We start from the raw sequence: 18827 nt of genomic DNA, 5'->3' as shown, positions 1-18827 counted from the left end.
GGTCCTTATTCTAGAACAATTTGTTCCATCTGTCTGCACTGAGCAACAGGTTCTCACATATGGTAGCAAGATGCGTGGCTGTTGGTTATGAGGTCTTCTGGCGAAGGTTGGGATTAGTAGTTTCAGAAGATGGTGCATGTATAGAAGGGAGAGGAGAAAATAGGGGGGGGGGATGCTCTCTGAATTCATACCTATCCAGCTAGGATGCTATACTAACACTCTCCCTAGATCTTCCAGCAGTGAAATAATGAAAGAGCACAATAACTTTTACCAAATCTTATGTGAGCTGAAGGCCATCTCCTGCAATGGATCGTTCCCCTACGCTCCACCAGCACACCCCTGCTGTACACAAAAAGCACAAAAAGCCTCTCCAGAGTTTTAGCCTGGACCTACTGAATATTGTGGGCTGTTTTTCTATGGGGCTGCAATTGGAGAGGTAGGAACCACCCAAGAATGCAGGCATCTTGCATTGCAAACTGATTGGAATCCATTCTCTCTCAGGATGCTTCAACCCAAATTGCCAGCCTCTCTCATATTTTACCAACCACCCCCACCCCAAATAATTTTTAACATGACTTGTCATATTTCTCCAGAGCTGTCTTATGAGTCCGTGTTTGTTCCAGCTTGGATATGTTTTTGGTGGCTTGAAGTGGTTGGGAGGGGAGCAATTAGTGGTCATATGTATATACTATGAGGACAAACCATCTTCGCCCCAACCCAGCACCTCCTCTCCACAGATGTTAATCTGGAAGTCATTTTGGACTAGCATCCGGGGCAACAGGCAATTGTTTGCAATAATTATATGGAAACTTGATAAAAAGTGCATTTTTGGTTTTTGCCAATGAGTCATGATACGGATAGAGGAAAAATCCTTGCCACGTTGAACTCTGCAAAAAAGGGGGGGAATATGGAGATGGTCCCCAGATTATCCCTCTCTCTAGTTATGCTGTTTTCTTCTTTGCCTGCTATCCTGGTGCTGACAATTATCCCAAGCACTCTGTGTGCCTGATTCTGTCATTTTCAATAAGTGGGAGACAAGCATTCTCAGGAATTCTTGCAAGGGCTAGCTGGAAAGGGAAAATAGGGCCTGGGTGCCAGATATTTTGTACAAGCTGTTGGGAGTTGAATAATCCTTCTGGAATGTTTATTTCAGTGACCATCTAATCGTGTATTCCTAGAAAGAAATGTGAGGAGCTAGACAGCATCTGTGTCTTCCTCCTAATGTACATTGAATGTATGCACAGGTATACGATGCTCTACAGATATCCAAGATCATAGGGTAGATTCGAAGGGACACACTCTTAATTGTAAGATTTATTAACATTTCTTTGTTTGTTTGATGGTATTTACCTGTGTTGAGTCTTGACTTTTTGAAGTCTTCTTCACAAAAGAAAGTACTACACACAATGCACACTTTTAACATATGGACTCCATTAGGACAAGCCTGGCCTCCTGCTTATATGGCTGTTAAAAAGGATTCAGCAAACTCACATCAGTGGTAGTCAGGACAGCTTAACTGCAAACATTTATGACACTTACTAGAGACCACATTTACCTGGAGGGCAAGCGGCAGAGGCAGCCAGCTGTCTTAATCTTGCTGTACATGCAAGCTGCCTGATCAACAAAAGGCAACAGGTGGGCTAATAATGTATTGGCAATATTTATGTAACCAGAAAGCCTTTCCACAGTTGATATCTATATCAAAGTTTGGTTGAGAATGAACTGGAGCTGGGTGGTGCTGTAAGCAGAGCAGCAACAAACAGCAACTTTTGCGTGAGAGCTGATCCATGATCACTTTATGTACCTTTGAGGACTATTAACTTGCTGATGGAGAAATATCGTTGAACCAGTTCAGGGGCGCCGACTTATAAAAAACATTGGGGGAGCCCGCGAAAGCTCATGAATAATAAATAAGCTCATGAATATGCAGATAAAGTGGCGCCGCCTCCTCGTGAGCGAATAGGGGAGAGCGTGCTGCGCCTATTAATCAGCCACGAAGGAAATTGGGTGGAGCTTTTGCTCGGGAGGGAGGGCAGGAGTCATGCAGCCCGACCCTGTGCATTTTGGGCTGGGGGAGGGGCGGCGGTGGCGCTCTGCTGGAGGGGCGCCCGAGATTATTGGGGGGGGCAGAGCCCCCCCAAACGAATTTTCGAGGGGGCTCGGGCCCCCTCAGGCCCCAATGGAGTCGGTGCCTATGAACCAGTTCATTATCCCAGAAGAACTGTTCTGTTTGCTGTTTGTTGCTGCTGTGCTTACATCACCACCCGGCTCCAGTTCATTCTCAAACAAACTTTGATATAGATATGCACTGTGGAAAGGCTTTCTGCCTCAGCTCCAGTGTTTCTTTGTGGTTACACACCATTCTAAGCATTCCTGTTGATGGAATATTCATTTGACTTCTATTAGTCTGTGACTTCTTGCACGTATTATATGGCTTTTGTTTATGAATTAAGAAACAATTGATAGTGTTTCATAAATATTGCCAATGCATTATTGGCCCACGTGTTGCCTTTTGTTGATCAGATTGTTTTGTGTTGTAACACAAGGGGTTTTCTTTGTCTCATACTTCTCCTTGGAAGCTGATCAGCTGCTGTTGGAGGCAGAATGCTGCCCAGCTGGTGTGATAATGAGGCTGCAGCCCTGGTAGGAAGCTTCATCAAAAGGGCTTACTTCTGAGTAGGCAAGTGTAGGATTGCTCTGTGAGAGAGTTTCCTGGGAGGTTGATGGTTTAAATCTCGTCTCTGCTATGAGCGTATGAGGTAGCCTTGGACAAACCACAATCACTTAGTGTTAGATCCCTTCACCCTCAATGCTTGCAGCACAGGGATAGTAGTCACCTTACAGGACTTTTGTGAGGATTACTTCAGAAATGTGTGTAAAATGTAGATTGTTATCTGTCTGTCTATTTGTGTGTCACTCTGGCTTTCCTTTTAACTAAAAAGCGTGCAAACTTATATGAGAACTGCTCTTTTCTTATCATTGGCCCTAAAGCTATTACCTTAAACCTGCGCCATCAGTCTAAAGCAATCACCCAATATGTTTTGACAAAAGTGCTAAGAGGTCTCTGGTAAAGAATCATGGGGGGTAGTCTGTGGTTAAAGAAAAATATAACAAACAAAAATTCTGTGCCAAGCGAAACTGAATTCTACAACATGCAGAACTTTGAAAATTCAGCATATTTTACAACATAGTTTATTCTGCTTAGTTGCCCGTGCATTACAAACATATACCATATTTTTCGCTCTATAGGACGCACTTTCCCCCCTCCAAAAATTAAGGGGAAATGTGTGTGCATTCTATGGAGCGAATGCAGGCTTTCGCTGAAGCCTGGAGAGCGAGAGGGGTCGGTGCTTCAGGAAGAGATCTGCAAGCCTTCAGAGCACGGCGGGAGTTCCCGCCAGGCTCCAAAGGCTTGCACATAGCAGCCTGCAGCCCGCACCCCGGGCCTCGGGCAGCTATCCGCATGCCTTCAGAGCGCGGCGGGAGTTTCTGCCGGGCTCTGAAGGCTTGTGGATAGCAGCCTGCAGCCTGGGGAGAGCAGTGCCAACTCCCACTGCGCTCCCTGGGCTTCAAGCAGCTATTCGCAAACCTTTGTAGCGCTCCCCCAGCCCGCAAGCTCTGGGAGCGGCAGCAAGGCTGCACAACCTTGCCTCCACTTCCGGACCTGTTCTGGGGGCTGGGATCGGGGGAAGCTCGGGCTTCCCCCGCCCCAGCCCCACGGCTAAAAATGAAGCCGTGCGCAGCCTCTCCCGGTTGGAGAGGTTGTGTGTGGCTAAAGAGGAAGCAAAGACAGCCAGCAGAATGGATCCTGCTGGCTGTCTTGGCTTCTTTGCTCTTTGGGGTTGGGGGGGAAATAATTTTTTTTCTTTATTTCCCCCCCTAAAAACTAGGTGCGCCCTATGGTCCGGTGCGCCCTATGGAGTGAAAAATGCGGTATTTGCAGCCATAAGTGCCAACAGCTTAAAAAGCAATAATGCCAAGACTCTTAGGAAACTGAATTTTGTGTTCAGTTTCCTTTTCTGTTTGCATAAAATCCTGGCATGTGTGCAGTAACTTTGATTCCCAGGATTATTTGGGACCATAAAGGTTGCAAATGCCATTGTACAATGTTTCAAAGAATTGCCTGGTGGACCTTGGAGCTTTTTTAATCTTTCTATTGAAATGACCTTCCTTGCGGCAATTCTCATCAGCCCTGGCCAGCATGGTCCAGTGGTGAGGGATGATTGGAGTTGGTCCAAAACATTTGGGAGACATCAGGTTGAAGAAGTCTGTCTTAGACTACTGCTCAGCTTATTCACTTAAGTTACAAGAAACTTTGTGACTCTGGGAAGTATGAGATGTAATTTGTAGTCAAATTAATGCAGTATGTTCATATATTATTATATCTAGTTATTCAGTCAGTAGTATTTTCATTGTTTTTGACCCCAGAGCAGTCTCCTCTTCTGTCTTCCTGCTTACTCAATGCCCTTTTCTTTTTTCCAGCCTTTTGAAGCTGATGGCTGGTGCGACACTGCCAACAACCGGGCCTACTGCCAGTACGATGGAGGGGACTGTTGCTCCTCCACTGTCTCCTCCAGGAAGGTAGGTGGGATGTTGGGGGTCCATTAGTTTCAGAGAGTGCTTAACCCTTGCCCTGCCAGTCTGTATTCTCCCAACCACCTCCCTAAGCTGCTGTTAACCCCACAGAAAATGACCTCTCCCAAGTCTCCCCCTGCCCCCCCAGTACATCTGAGGGTGCTACCAAGAGGGCCTTCTCTGCTGATCTTAACACGAAAGTCTGTAGAGAAGATATTGGTACCCAATACATTTAGGGCTTTAAACATTGGTGTGAGTACCTTAAATCGGACCGAGAAACAAACTGGCAACCCGTGCAGCTATTTTAAAAGAGGAATTATAGGAGTTCTAATGGGAACCCCAGCCTGTTGACTTTTAACACCAGGTTGGTCTTAAATGTTGGCTGGGATCTTTTGTTATTCTGCAGTCCTGTAAATCATATATGGCCATCCTCCTTTGGGTTGGGACTCAGCTTAGTTCCTTCTTCTTGATCATATTCTCTTGCCACCTGCATGTTATCTGTACAAAAGATCTCGAGTCAGTCCTCGCTCCAGATATGTGCAAGTCTGGTTCTTCTCTTCCATCCTGTTTTGTTGTGCATCTTGAATCATTTTTCGTTCCATCACTCAGGAAGAAGAGAAGGGTTTGGGAGTATAGCTCTTGGGATCTTGTGCCCAGAGCAGAACCCATTCCCCTCTTGACATCTTGGTGATGGAGGGAAGAGTTTTGCTGGATGGCAGAGGTCAATGGCTTGAGGAAACACAGTGGTGGTGAAGCTTCCTCTGAGCAGCAGCCAAACAAAACAGCTGAGAAGGGTTGACTCTGTAGGGCTGAAGTGAGACATCTTGCATCACTGCAAAATACCCAGTCAATCCCTCTTTTTTGTTTTATTTGAACTGATTCAGGTCAGACAAAGAGTTTGGTCTCAAAGGCCAAATAGCTCAAATAGCCCTTTCATCAGAATCTGAAAAGCTTTCAAGAGAACAGCAAACACTTAGTGCACTGAATCTGGTTTGTGCAAGGCTCTAGACCAGAGAAGGCATGCCAGATCTCCACTAATTTTGCCTGCTTTTTCATTCTGGCTTTTTTCAATACCAAGTGAGGAACCTGCTTTCAGGTGGATGCACTCTGCTCCCTAAGCAAGCTTCTTGCCCACTCTCCCCAGGTGGTCGTATTTCCTATTGGCTGTGACCGGGACGAGTGCACCTGTCGAGACCCATCTGCAGAAGAGAACCAGTGACAGCAGCCAGGGCCGCTTGTGCCGTCTGGGAAGCGAATGGAGGATACGACACAGGCTTGAGGAGGAGCGGGACGCAGGGCTGATGGGAAGGACTCCAGTGGAACGCAGGGGCACAGAGACCTGGTGCTATGGGAGGCATAAGCGTGTATGGAAGAAAGCAAGCAATGACAAGGAGGCAGAGAGCAAGGGAGGGGAAGGAGCGCCAGGGAGGAAGCCAACAGCCTTACAACACCCATTCAGCTTCTTTCCCATCGGAATCAAGGTGCCGGCCAAGGGCCTGTTCCACAGCCTTGTCAGCTCTGCCGGCAATCTGGCTCTGGATCAGGCCCCCGAGGCTGCCTTCAGTGCATTACTGTATAAATGGTTTGCCACCTACAACTGTCTTTGCTCTGAATTTTGTCAGTCTGCCCAGCTACCCTCATTCACTGTCTAGGGCTTGATTTTTTGCAAATGTGGGGGGTGGGGGGTGGGAAGAGAGGGGAAAGTGATTTGTCTGCAAATATTTAAGCATAATTTTATTACAAATCTATATTATATTTTTATTTGCTGATCATTAAGCTAAAACGTGCTGCTGTGAAGTATGGGACATCAGAAAACTTGGTGTCAGATGCAGAGGGATTTCCAGCCGCAGAAGGATTTCTGGTTTATGCAAACGGCAGAGTCAAGTAGTAATGTTGTTGTTGTTGTTTTTCTGGTGTAAGATTGCATGTTTGAAGGCCCCCTCCAGCCCCACACAGCCCCCCCTTCTCCTTGACATTCCATTTGTTTTTCCTTATGGGCAGAGAATATTGGTGGCGCAGTCCAGGAAAAACTTTACCATTTGATTCTGCCCACTGCATAAACTGGCCACAAGATGGGTACTTCAGTGTAACAGGAGATCCCCACCAGTCTCAGATAATTGGTACCTATAAAGGCCAAAGGCTACAACAGAAAATCTGCACATTTGAACATTAAAAAGAACACTGTTTTTAAAGTAACTTAACATTACTGTACTGGGTCCATACATCAGGGCAGACTTGCAAACAAGTCTACAAGTAACTTGTCTTCAGTTTTGCTATCCTAGCCTTCCCATCCAGGAGTGTGTTTGCCATGTTGTGTCCAGAAAGACGCAGCTTTCTAAAAAGCTTTCCTGTTTGGACACAGGTGGGAGATTCTTCCAATCCTGCAACAGGGGACCCAGAGGTACTTCACATAGTCTAATGGGCAACTTTTGTGGGCTTTTACTGCTGAACTACAGGGGTCACCTACATTTTTGGACTTGCAGGCACATTTCAAAATCCAAGTTAGTGCTGTGGGCACCAGTCACAAAAATGGCTGCCATGGGAGTATAGTCGTTCCAATGGGGAGTCATGTACATTCTGCTGCTGCTGATTCCGGAAACAACACAATATTGACACACACATACTGGTGCCGTGCTCAAACATATACCATATACATCTCTCACAGATTATACACAATTACCTCTCCTTTTCTGCCACACCCACCTGCAGACCACACATGCACCTCTCCCTTTCTCTGCCCAAATGTATTTCTCAATCACAAACACACACAGCATGCCTAAGCATCCCACACACATTCAAAAAGGAAAAGAAAAACCCTCCACAGATGAAGGAACGGCCTGTCCACCCCCTCAAAAAGAAATGTTTTTGTTGTGATCCCTGCTCTAGAATGCACACTGCACTGTGATACTTTACTGCTCCAGAACACCATGTGGTATATGTTTGCTCTGGACAAGTGGTTCTCAAGTTTTATTCTGTGGAGTGTTACCACTGCGTTCTCACAGTGAGAAGATCAGTCCTGGCAAAGCAAGACACACACAACCACGCAAGAGAGCTGGCTCACTACCAGGCGCAGCTGCAGGAATGCAAAGTGGGATAGGTTGCACTCTAGTTTCACAGGGCAATGGTGAGGCCCGACATTAGCATTTCAAGGGAAGCTCCAAATGGCACGAGCTAAAGCTTCCCTTGAAATGCAACTGGCGGCTTCAGAGATTTTTGTTGGGCCTGGGGCAGGGAGCGAAGGAGTTAAACTTCCCACCCAACCTGTTCCTAAGGCAATGTAGGCTAACCTGCAGCTGCTCTTTTTTATATATATATATATAATACATTTTGCCCAGAGATGCATGCATTGCATCTAACCACCAAGCAGTTGCTGTATCCTGCATAAAATAAACCTCTGAAATGTCACAAGCTGCAGGTGGCCTGGGCACTACCCATACCAAAAGCCAGATGCCACTTCTGAGACACACCACGATGTGTGCCCTAAAGGGCATATAGCTTATTCATCCTTCTCCTCCTAATTTCTGCCTTAAACTAGCACCTACGTACTATTTGGTGGTTGTCACAACCTTGCTGTAAAATACTCTGAAATTAAGCAATTGCTGCCAGGCACTCTTGTTGGAAGACATTGGCTCAAAAGGTTCTGGACCTCGCTGTAGGACGTTCTATATGATTTGGACTGGAATTGCCTAATGCTATGTGATGCCTCAGAATAGGAAAGTCTGGAATATAACAAATACTCATGACCTAAATGCTAATAAGGGCAAAATTGCACGCTAAACTGGGAAACGTGCGTTTGCCAATCAATAGCAATAGCAGGAGTGGAGGGACGATGCACATAGCATTCCCCTTCCCCATCAGTTTTTTTCAAGAAAGCCCCACACATCCCTTGCAGGCCAGGCTTGTTTCGGGTTTTGGAGGTAGCTGAGATGAAATGGTTGGCGAGAGGAGTTGCATGGGAGAGTCAGGCAAGGGGAGGAACTTGTTGGTGGAGCCATTCCTGCAACCATGTAGACGGGAAGTAGCTTAAAAAAACAAAACTGAACAGAACCACAAAAGTGATTTGTAGGGCTGCTTAGGAGTAGGTGACCCTCAGAACTATAGTTCTATGATTACAGCGTTGTTGGCTTCCCCCATACACCTGAACATGTAACATATGGGTGAGACAGTAACATGTCTGGAAACACATGTATGACTCACCAGAGAGTGAGGGCTGGCTTTCAGCCCATCAGAGAGGCTGATGGTCAGGAAGGAACTTGGCTGAATAGGAGGGTGGCATTTGAAGCAGCATAGCTCATTTTACAAACTCAGCATGAGTTCCCGAGAGAGATGACAATTCCTGTCACCAGCACTTCCAATTTGTTTAGGCGCACCATTTCACTGCCTGTAAAGGGAAGACAAAATGCCAAGAAGCTGTTTCTCGTCTGGGTACAAAAGAACAAGTTGCGTAGAGTTGCTTTGGATGCTATTTTGCTGCACAAACACAGGTTGCACAAGTCCAGTGTGCTTCCTGCTCCTCTACACCAGCATCCCTTCCAAAATTCAGACTCCGGGTCGTTTCCATGATGAGAGCCATGTAAGCCGTTGGCACAGAGATAATGAACGTGTCTCCCAGGTGGGAGGCAATGAAGGTTTTGAGTAGGACATATTTTTTTGTGGAAGAACAGGAAGCTTCTCCTATTCCTCTGCAGCAAGGTACCATTTGAAGCTGCTGCGAGACACTAAGAGAACAGCTTTGGCAGACCATATTCCTTTTGAAATAATGTCTAATTTCTGAGCCAGGCAAAGGCTTCTTCTCGTCAGAGGTTTATGCAAAAGTTAGTTTTGATTATTGCCTAGAGCTGCTGCACTTAACAAAGAACCTCTACGTGTGGACTGTAGACGTGTTTTAATATCATCATCATCATCATTAAAAAGGGTTTGACAGCAAAAATTGGTCCAATCAAACACATCCAATGGCATGTGCAGGTGCTTCAAAGCACAAAACCAGCTCTGGATTTGGGACATTATCTTCATAGAAATGGTCCCATTATAATAAGGGTTCACCACGGAGGCTGAGTTGGGGCTTTATTTTCTGTATTGGAGAAACGTGACCCTACATTCGCAGCAGCGGTGTCTTTTGACACCTTAGCCAGTTGCTTCATATACAACTCCTTCAGCAGAGATTCCAGACTTCAAAAAGGTACATGCCTGGTTGGTCACCTGGCTACCAGACAGCTTTCTAGTTTGTCTAAAACAGGCGTTCCAGTATTAATAACTTCCAGTGTTTAATAAATTGTTAACTCCCCCAAGGACAGGGCTGAAGGTTTAGGATGAAGAAGCCACATTCAGCTGGAGAAGCTGATGGCAGGCCAGTGGGAAAATTAATTGGGGCGAATTGCTTCTTTTTACGGTTCAGGGGATATGGGACTTCCTTTAGCAACTTGGAGCATCTTGTCCCCTTTTGGAGGGAGGGTTTTATTCACAATTGAGGCTGCTGCTATTTTATTTTATTTTATTTGTATTTGATAATTATTTTTTATAAAAATCTATGGAAATAAATAATCTACCTATCCTCGTGTCTTTCCCCATTTTGCTGCCTGTGACTTGAAAGCGAAAGTATTGTCTGCAAAGAAAGGCAAGATCAGACCGACAAAATGGACGGCGACGTCGTTTGAGCAGATTTAACCAAGGAAATAAAACACAAACCTGCAAATTTTCGTTTGCCATTGACTCACCTGTTATAATGTAATGCCGATTTTCATTTACTGAAGTAAGCCAGTTCTTTTGCGATGTTCACTGGAAGAAAACTGGAATTGTGCAAGGTCAGGAAAAGGAAGGATGCTTGACAGGTGGGAAGAGATTTCAGCTCTGGATCAGGAGAAAAGTCTCTCTCTCTCTCTCTCTCTCTCTCTCTCTCTCTCTCTCTCTCTCTCTCTCTCTCACACACACACACACACACACACACACATGTTCTGATACATCTAATTGTATCCTACATGCGCATGTGGAAAGCAGGGGCCCTCAATGGATGAGAACTATATCCTGGTCTCTGTGTGACCCTCACCCCATTTGCCTCAAAACCCTTTTTCTTTCTGTCATTTTAAGCTTTCCTAGAAAATGCTCCCACAAAAGCTGGGTTTTCTTTTTGGAGATTTTCCAAGAATGTTTTTTTTCCGGGGGTGGGGGGCAGGATAGATGAAGCATGCCTCCCCTTGCCATGCAAACCCTCCCAAACACCTTTTCAAGCAACGAGAAGGAAAACTTGCTAGAGCTGTCGTTTCTGGACTTCCCTTAAGTGGAGTGTCAATTTCTCAAAAACAATAATGTATCATTTCCTCTGGCTCCCAAATTGAATCCGGAGGCAAAAAAAGATTTAATCCCATGCTCCCTAGGATGAAATGACAGCAGTGGAGCACAGGGTTTGTAGTTTCGTCTGTCTCCTGATTCAGTTTGGGAGGCAGGGAAAATGATAAATCCATTTCTGCTGTGCTCTTCTGAAGCATATAGGTGGTGTTACTTAGGAACAGTATGGAGAAGTTGGCTAAGGAGAGCTGGCTATCAGCAAGGGCCAAACCCCATTTCAAACCAGACCTGGATTTCAAGGGGTCTGAGTCCCACTCAAAAGGGGTTGAGGGACACTTTTGAATGGGGGGATTCTGCATTTAAAACTCCTCAGACTGAAAATATACCCCCATTACTAGCTTCGACAAAAATGTGCAGGGTTTTCTTGGCAAACTAATGAGGAAATTAAGTTTGAAAGCAAAGGAAGTATAGCCTAAACATTTCATCCAACACCAAAAAAGGGAGGAAAATAGATGTCAGCTGGTTTGAAAATATAAAGAGACACTGCAATTTCCTAACCCCACAAATTACTAACAGCGCCATTTAATATTCAGTTAGATGGTAATCTGGATTTTACAGAGTGTTACAATTATTACTTTGAAACGTTTTTAAAAAGAATAACAACAATAATACTGACTTTCCTGACATTGCCGCCAGCCCCAGCCACCATCCATCTACAGTAGCAAAACTTTGCTTCATATTTTTAAGAGAACACCAAGAAATGAGAATTGTAGTAAATAAGACATTTGAGGAAAAAATCAACTGACCCAATCATATCGATAACCAAAATAATCTCACAACAAGCAAAAGGTAACCATGCAAATACAGCAATACAAGATCTTGAAGAAATAATAGTAAAGGGGCGGGGGGAACCACTTCAGTCGTATCTTTCCATAATAAATGAGAAGTCAGATTGCGGACAGGGGCATTTCTTCTTTCTTTTTTTTTTAAAAAAAGAACCAATATCCCTGTATGAATTCCACGGTCCAAGCTCAATGGCCCAACCCAAGTGTCTGCAAACAAACCCTGTATGGCAGCAACCATATCCAAGATGGTGGAACTCCTGTTTGCCAGTTTTACATGGGTGGTTTAAAACGAAGGCCTGACCCTGACCTCCTCCAGCCATATAATGGAGCAGGGGGTGGGGAATTTAAGGGCAGAGAAGTGTAGAAGCAGAAGACTGTGTGTTTGTGTGTTTGGCAGTGGAATTGCATGCTGGTCTGTGGAAAGGAAGCAGGAGTTGGATGAGTGACCTGAAATGGGAGTAAGCTGCGGTGAGGATTAGAGATGTACCTAAGGATGCAGAAGTTGCCTTAGGAAAGGCTACAACCCTTAGGAAAGGCGTCCCTTTTTCATGTGCTGTTCTTAAACCTTAGGATCGTAAGCTAAGTCTGCCTTGGGCAACTGGCAGAATAAAGCACTGCAATTTAAAACAAATGGCAGAATCTGGTGTCAAAGAGGCCCCCAAATGCTAACAGTAAGCGCGCTCTTTTGATTTACATTAACAGGAAGTTTTCAATAATTATCCCATGTTAGCATTCTTGGGCCTACTTGTGAGTGGCAATGGGCATGGGATATTGGGTCCTATTGTGGTCCCACAATGCTATAGTGTCAGTTTTTCGCTCCAAAGCTATAAAAATCCAGTGAACAATACCTGCAAAATTAGTAACAAAAAACACAAACTATTTCAGCAATTCAGAGAGGGAACCTTCATCGTTCAGGGTGGAAGTTCAGAATTCTGCAACAAGGAACTCCCAAACTACTTCAAGCAAAAATTTGTCACTAATTTTGGGAGCAGGACTTGAGCATTAGATGAGCCCTGGCAAAATAAAGTGTTGGGTGGGGGCAAGAGAAAGATACTATGAGAGACTAAGCATGGATGTGAACGGAAATGATTTGAGAAATTAGAGGCATCTCGTTTAGTCAATTAATTTGTGAATCTATTTAGAAGGTGTCCCAATCAATTTGGCAGCAGTTTTTCAAACCTGTTCATTATTTTTAGTACAAGTAGCTACAAAAATTGTGGCAGCACCATCATCTTAGAACAGATGTTCCTTCTCCTTTCCCAAATGGTAGGGAATTCATCTTCTAAGGTGGTGCCTGGCTGCAAAAAGGATGTGCACCATCTAAGAACAAGCACATATTTTCCCTTCTGGAATATTTCAATTAAAATACACAGTGCCTTGGCCTAGGTCTGCCATCTTAAACCCAACCACCTGGGTGTAAGCCCCACTGAATTCAATAGGGCTTACTTCTAAGTAGACATAGCATTGTGCTGTAGGGCTTCTAGTGAGTAACAGCTCTGCTAGATATTCTCCCATCAGGGGCAAGGAGAAGCAGTTGCTTGCCCTCCTCAGAGCACTCAACAAGGGATGGACTCGGGACTCTGTCATTGTGTCATTACCAGTGAATTTGTCATGTTACAACCAAATTCCTGCTGAGCTAAAGTCCCTTTCTTCCATGCAACTTCTTGTCTATATTTTTAATTTATACCATTGAGAAATACGATGGACTCAGAAAGACTATCATGTACCATTTTCTATTATCTAACAGATAATAGGCAGGCTACAGTCTATAGTTGAACAGACTACAGGCAACTTGACTGAGGGTGTTGTTGTTTAGTTGTTTAGTCGTGTCCGACTCTTCGTGACCCCATGGACCAGAGCACGCCAGGCACCTCTGTCCTCCACTGCCTCCCGCAGTTTGGTCAGGCTCATGTTTGTAGCTTCGAGAACACTGTCCAACCATCTCGTCCTCTGTCGTCCCCTTCTCCTTGTGCCCTCCATCTTTCCCAACATCAGGGTCTTTTCCAGGGAGTCTTCTCTTCTCAGGAGGTGGCCAAAGTATTGGCGTCTCAGCTTCAGGATCTGTCCTTCCAGTGAGCACTCAGGGTTGATTTCCTTCAGAATGGAGAGGTTTGATCTTCTTGTAGTCCATGGGACTCTCAAGAGTCTCCTCTAGCACCATAATTCAAAATTGACTGAGGGTACTCAGGTTAAATTCAAGAGGGCAGTGACTATATGCTTCTTCATCACATTTTGGTGAGACAAAAGAAGGAACAAAGAGACCACTTATGAGGCCATCTCTAGGGATGACACTCTGCTGGAGATATCTGGCAGCTAGCATCATAGCATGCCTTGAATGTGAGGAAGTCACCTCAATATTTTCCTCTCTTGTCAGTCACCCCTTGTATACAACTTGTAAAAATAGCAGCCTCTTGTCTCTTGGAAGGAACATCTCTACCTGCTACATCTAGCACTACGTTTAGATATTGGTAGTACTGAGTAGGATCTGGGCAACTCTACTCACTCCACACACAGAAGATGGTTCTATTTGTAGTTATTAGCTATGATAGAAAAAAAGGAAAATCCAAATTTAGAGCAAGCGTACTCCTGAAACAACAGTTGCTGGGAAACAACCAACCAACGGGGAGCTGTCCAGAAGATTTGGCTGGCAACTGCTGAAAACAGGATGCAGGACAGTATCCTGCACATTTGGGGAGGGGGAGAGGCAGTGGTGGTACCACCGCCAACCCAGAGCTTCCCTGACCATGGTGCCACTGAGATGGACCTTTACAGGCGTGGGCTGCCCTGTTTTGCCACTTGAGGCAAAATGGGAAGGTGCTTCTCTGCACTGACTCACTGGCCCTTGCACACTGAAGGCTAAGCTGGATATCTGGATGCAGGCAACAGTCTCCCAACAATTTTTTGGTTTAAAGTAAAAGGCTTCTGCCAAAGACTGCAATTGTGAAAGGTGCTTCATCCTTCCTCCTCCAGCTGTTTTACTGTCCAAAACTATTCCCTAGCTGTTTCTGCCACCTGTAGGGAAAAGATACAGGTGCAGTAACAAGAAACACTCCCCCCCCCCTTCAAAGTTTGACTTTGAATGGATCCAAGAACTAACTTGCTTGACTCTGGCGTGAAATCTGAAATGACACCCGCAGCACCAGGCAACCATTGTTGCCTGGTGCGTTGGTGATACCTAATTCCAATAAACTACCTGCTGCCAAAATACCTGAAAAAGAATCATTAGCTTCTGACTTGTTGAGCGTGGGCATGGGGGGGGGGGAGATGCTAAAGTTGTGCCATGAGACCTCCAGCTGTGCTCCCACTCAAAGATCAAAAGTGTTGGGGGCAGCTTTGCCTCCTTCCAACAGCTTATGTCAGCTGGGCTCATCTCATTATTCATGCCACCACCAGCAAATTAAAGCTAATATGAGCCCTTCCCAATTTTATTGGTTCTAGTCATGTCACTGCGTTTTATTATTACCTGGTTTAGAATTCAAATTTTTCCTGCCCATAATTTCCCTGAGAAGTTCCTCTCTGGCTCCAGGATGCTGGCCGAATTTGTGCACACCTCTAAGCCATTAAGGAATCCTGGGACAAGCCGGCTTTGAGGGCACTTGAGTGCTCAGCAGAGTCATTAGGCAGCCTGGGCACTAAGTAAGTCTCAGGGCTCCTGGCACCTGGGATATTTGCTTAGCGGCAGCCACAATCCCCACCCTCTAGAGCAGGCTGAAGACAACCAAGGGGAGGAGAGAGTAGACAGCAGACAAAACTCTTCAGCAAATCAATTCTTCACCACTCAGCAATGTCACAGTTACACCAAGACATATACTTCCCCACTGAGTACTCGGCATCTGCTGGGAAACTACATATCTCTGGATTCTTAGTACCTACAGTGCTGTATGTCCAGAATCTCATCTCCATCTGCATTGGCTGTGCACACAAGGACTTAAGAGAGACGTGTGGGAAGAGGCTTCCCTTAACAAATGAAGACCCCCCCTCTTCATAGCCCCCTGTGACCCTCACCCCATCTTGATACACTGATCACTGCAAGCCCTTCCTTGTCTCACAGTTCGCCATATAGTCATAGCACCTGCTGACATAGGCTGGATGGCAGTGTCATGGGACAAATTATTTGAAGCTCTGCTTCCAAGTTTCTATCTCATAAGTCAAGTATAGAATTACAGAATCACAGAACTATAGAGTTGGGAGGGACCCTGAGGATCATTTAGTCCAACCCCTGCGATGCAGGAATATGCAGCTGTCTTATACGGGGATTGAACTTCCAACCTTGCCATTATCAGCACCATGCTCTAACCAACTGAGCTATCCAGGGTTTTTTAAAAAAACAAATAAACAAATTATACTTGCATAATTTATTCTACTTTCATTTCCTGGTGGTAGAATCCAGTTTCGTTATATGCTGTAGTCTCTGATCCTGGTCTCGTCCCCAGCATATTAAGCTAAGGAAGCTTCTGTGCTATATTGCGGATCCTGCCACTCTGCAACTTTGCGGTGTCTGAGCTGATCCTGATGAATCCCAACGAAGTACATTCAAGTCATAGGCCATAAAGGCAGCCATGGGGGCCGCAGATAGAGAAACTCTAGCTACATCCTAGAAAAAGTTCTCTACAGCGGCATGGATAAGAGGAGGCGCCTGCTTTAATGGAGACATGGCAGAGAGCAGCTGAAACCATAAGAAGGCACAAACCTTTCTCTGTAAAAGTTAGGCTATTAATCCATCTCATTCCAAGCATTTTATACCTTCCTTTGAACCTGTCTCCATTTTTTCTTCCTCCATTTTTCAGTCCCAAAAAGCGATTCCCCTATGTTCTTGGCCTTGGCTGTTCGGTTGAAATTATACTGGGTGTGGGAAGAGAGCAGGCTGCCACTTTTGTACCCCAGTGTGAAGGAGGATTTCTCTCCCCAAAACACACACACACCCCTTTGTCTCCCCACACCACTCCGAGGAACCTCTTGGCAAACCTAGCAGAGCAATCCCCACCCCCACCCAAAATACCAACACCACCCACTGGGTCCCACACAGCTTGAAAATGTCAGAAGTTTGTTGACCATGTCAAGCCAGGCTAACCAATGCAGCGAGTGAGTTCTCCTCTCCTTGGCTAAACATTGTCCTAGAGATCTATCTGATGCCCTGAAGATCCATGTACAAAACCCACCCATCCTGCACCTCCAAACTCCCTGTCTTCCTCCCGACTCTGAGGAAGTCCTTTGTCTTCTTTCCTTGATTCCTCTCAGTTGTCTCTGTCCCCGTAGTCATTGTAGAGGACACTCAACATCTGCTCCTCGCAGGTTTTCTTGAGGTCCCGACTCAGCTCCATCCAGCTGAATCCGTATGGCTTGATCTCACTGTAACGGCAGGCAAGGAATTTGAGCGACATGCGCTGAAGACCAATCTTGGGCTCCTGCAAGAGGCCATGACACCAGGTGCTGAGGTCCCCAAGCTGGGAGAGAATGAGACCAGCTTTTCTAGAGAGGACAGAAAGAGACAAGGGAAGGGAAGTAGAAATGGGCCTAAGCAGGAACACAGGGAGCAATCTTATACGGAATCAATCCACCATCTACACCAGCGGTGGGGGACTTTCTCAGATGCTTATCAAGATTAGCCTTAGCGGCCAAGTTGGCATGGTCAAACAACTGTTGATCACCCGGTGTCATTAGGTCACATGATTGACAGGTGGGTTGTACTGCTCACTTGTCAAAATGCTTTGTGGGTTTCCCAAGCTTCTGCTGCCAAGGAGGGGAGCCAGAATGAAGCCTGCATTTTAACATTCAGATTTCTTTCTCTTGCGTCTCACAGGGAGGTGGTGGTGGGGACACAGGAGGAACCGAGAATTGACCCCTGAACCATGCTGGTAGTGCAAAGCCCACCTCACACTCCCCCTTTCAACACATGACACTGGAGGTTGAAATGGGGAATGTGGGAAAGGGCTTTGTGAGTCTTCCTGCACTTTTCCTTCGCGTGCCCCTATTGCCCATAAACCGCTGGGTGGTTGGGAACTGGCCTTGCTGCAGTAACCAACCAACTGGGAGCCACTTTCAGCTTCCAGTTGTTCAATCTGAAAGGCCACTTCACACCCAACGCCATGTATGATGTGAGGGGAGGGACGGTGGGTGTGGCTTGCTCAAAATGGCAGGCACTCTCCAGGGTTTAAGGCAGTTTCTCCTCCAGTCCCATCTGGAAACGCCAGGAGTTACATCTGAGCCTTCTGCATGTGAAGCCTTACCAGTGAGCTATGGCTCTTCCCCAGAGAGATGGCAGAATAGAAATTGTGGTGAGAAAGATGAGACATCAACCACGCTGGAACTTAGATCACAGCCGGGTGTGTGTGGGGACCACCTTGACCTAGATTTCTCATGAAAGCCTTCACACGAGGAGATTTTATTTGCATTACCCTCCTTGGGCAGCTTGTCCTAAAGCCCGAGAAGTGAAGCCTTTGCATCAAGTCATTAATTTAGCATCCTCTGTTTGCTGGATCGTAACATTTGTTTGTATTTGGGATACATGTTCAGGGTACAGTTCTCTGTTTCAAGTTTAAAACATGGCAAAACCCTCCTGCTGACTTTCTCATAGAACATATGTTCCTATGCAGTGCTTTTTTTCTAAAAAAATGTTTAGGGGTACTCTCATTTCGACTCAAGAAAATCACCGTTTTATAGTTCAGTTCGGGGGGGGGGGAATAAATACAGTAAATGGACCAAAGTACAAAGATTCACAAAATTTTTAGGGGTATGCGTACCCCTGTGTGTCCCCTCCAGAAAGCCCCCTGTTGCTATGGCTCAAGACAGATGTTCTGGGGAAAATACTTTTCATGCTACATTAGGACAATGGCATTGTACGGGGTTGGGTTGGGGGGAGGTGGCAACTAATATTATTCAGCATCTTCCCCAAAGACATTTGAGACCCCATTTCCAAAGTCTGATGTGTTGCTGGCTCAGTTGAACCATGGCTGAACTTTTAAATGGGGGGAGGTGGAGAAATTAAGAAGCCCTTGAACCCCCTAATTAAAGCTGTGCTTCTGTCCCCCTCCTGGAGGTCAGCGAAAGGTGCAATGGAGTCAGTAGGAACCTTTGCTCAGTCCCAGTTCACATGTGTGCCACACTGACCTCTAAAACAGGCCGTGG

At 45.7% G+C, this 18827-nt stretch overlaps 2 protein-coding genes and 1 long non-coding RNA gene across 4 annotated transcripts in view; 1 reads left to right on the top strand and 2 right to left on the bottom strand.

Annotated features, from left to right (window-relative positions):
• PAPPA2 (pappalysin 2) overlaps window positions 1-11840 on the top strand; it is a 126358-nt gene extending 114518 nt beyond the window's left edge. Inside the window, exons 21-22 of the mRNA XM_081194270.1 lie at window positions 4483-4581; window positions 5720-11840. Of these exons, the coding sequence (XP_081050396.1) occupies window positions 4483-4581; window positions 5720-5794 (174 nt within the window). The 3' untranslated portion in view covers window positions 5795-11840. The remainder of the gene's footprint in view (window positions 1-4482; window positions 4582-5719) is intronic.
• LOC308587148 overlaps window positions 6278-18827 on the bottom strand; it is a 283237-nt gene continuing 270687 nt past the window's right edge. Inside the window, exons 2-3 of the long non-coding RNA XR_014008232.1 lie at window positions 7094-15512; window positions 6278-7038 (exon numbers count right to left, since the gene is read on the bottom strand). This is a non-coding gene — a long non-coding RNA (uncharacterized lncRNA). The remainder of the gene's footprint in view (window positions 7039-7093; window positions 15513-18827) is intronic.
• Window positions 7886-18827, bottom strand: part of ASTN1 (astrotactin 1) — a 243585-nt gene continuing 232643 nt past the window's right edge. For both annotated transcript variants that reach the window (XM_081194294.1, XM_081194293.1), the window contains exon 23: window positions 7886-17171. In XM_081194294.1, coding sequence (XP_081050420.1) covers window positions 16937-17171 — 235 coding nt within the window. In that variant the 3' untranslated portion in view covers window positions 7886-16936. The remainder of the gene's footprint in view (window positions 17172-18827) is intronic.

This window comes from Podarcis bocagei, assembly GCF_964188305.1.
Source record: "Podarcis bocagei genome assembly, chromosome: 5".
Classification (NCBI taxonomy): Eukaryota; Metazoa; Chordata; class Lepidosauria; order Squamata; family Lacertidae; genus Podarcis; species Podarcis bocagei.
The sequence above is the reverse complement of the archived record's forward strand: the minus strand, read 5'-3'. Positions and strand labels throughout refer to the sequence as shown.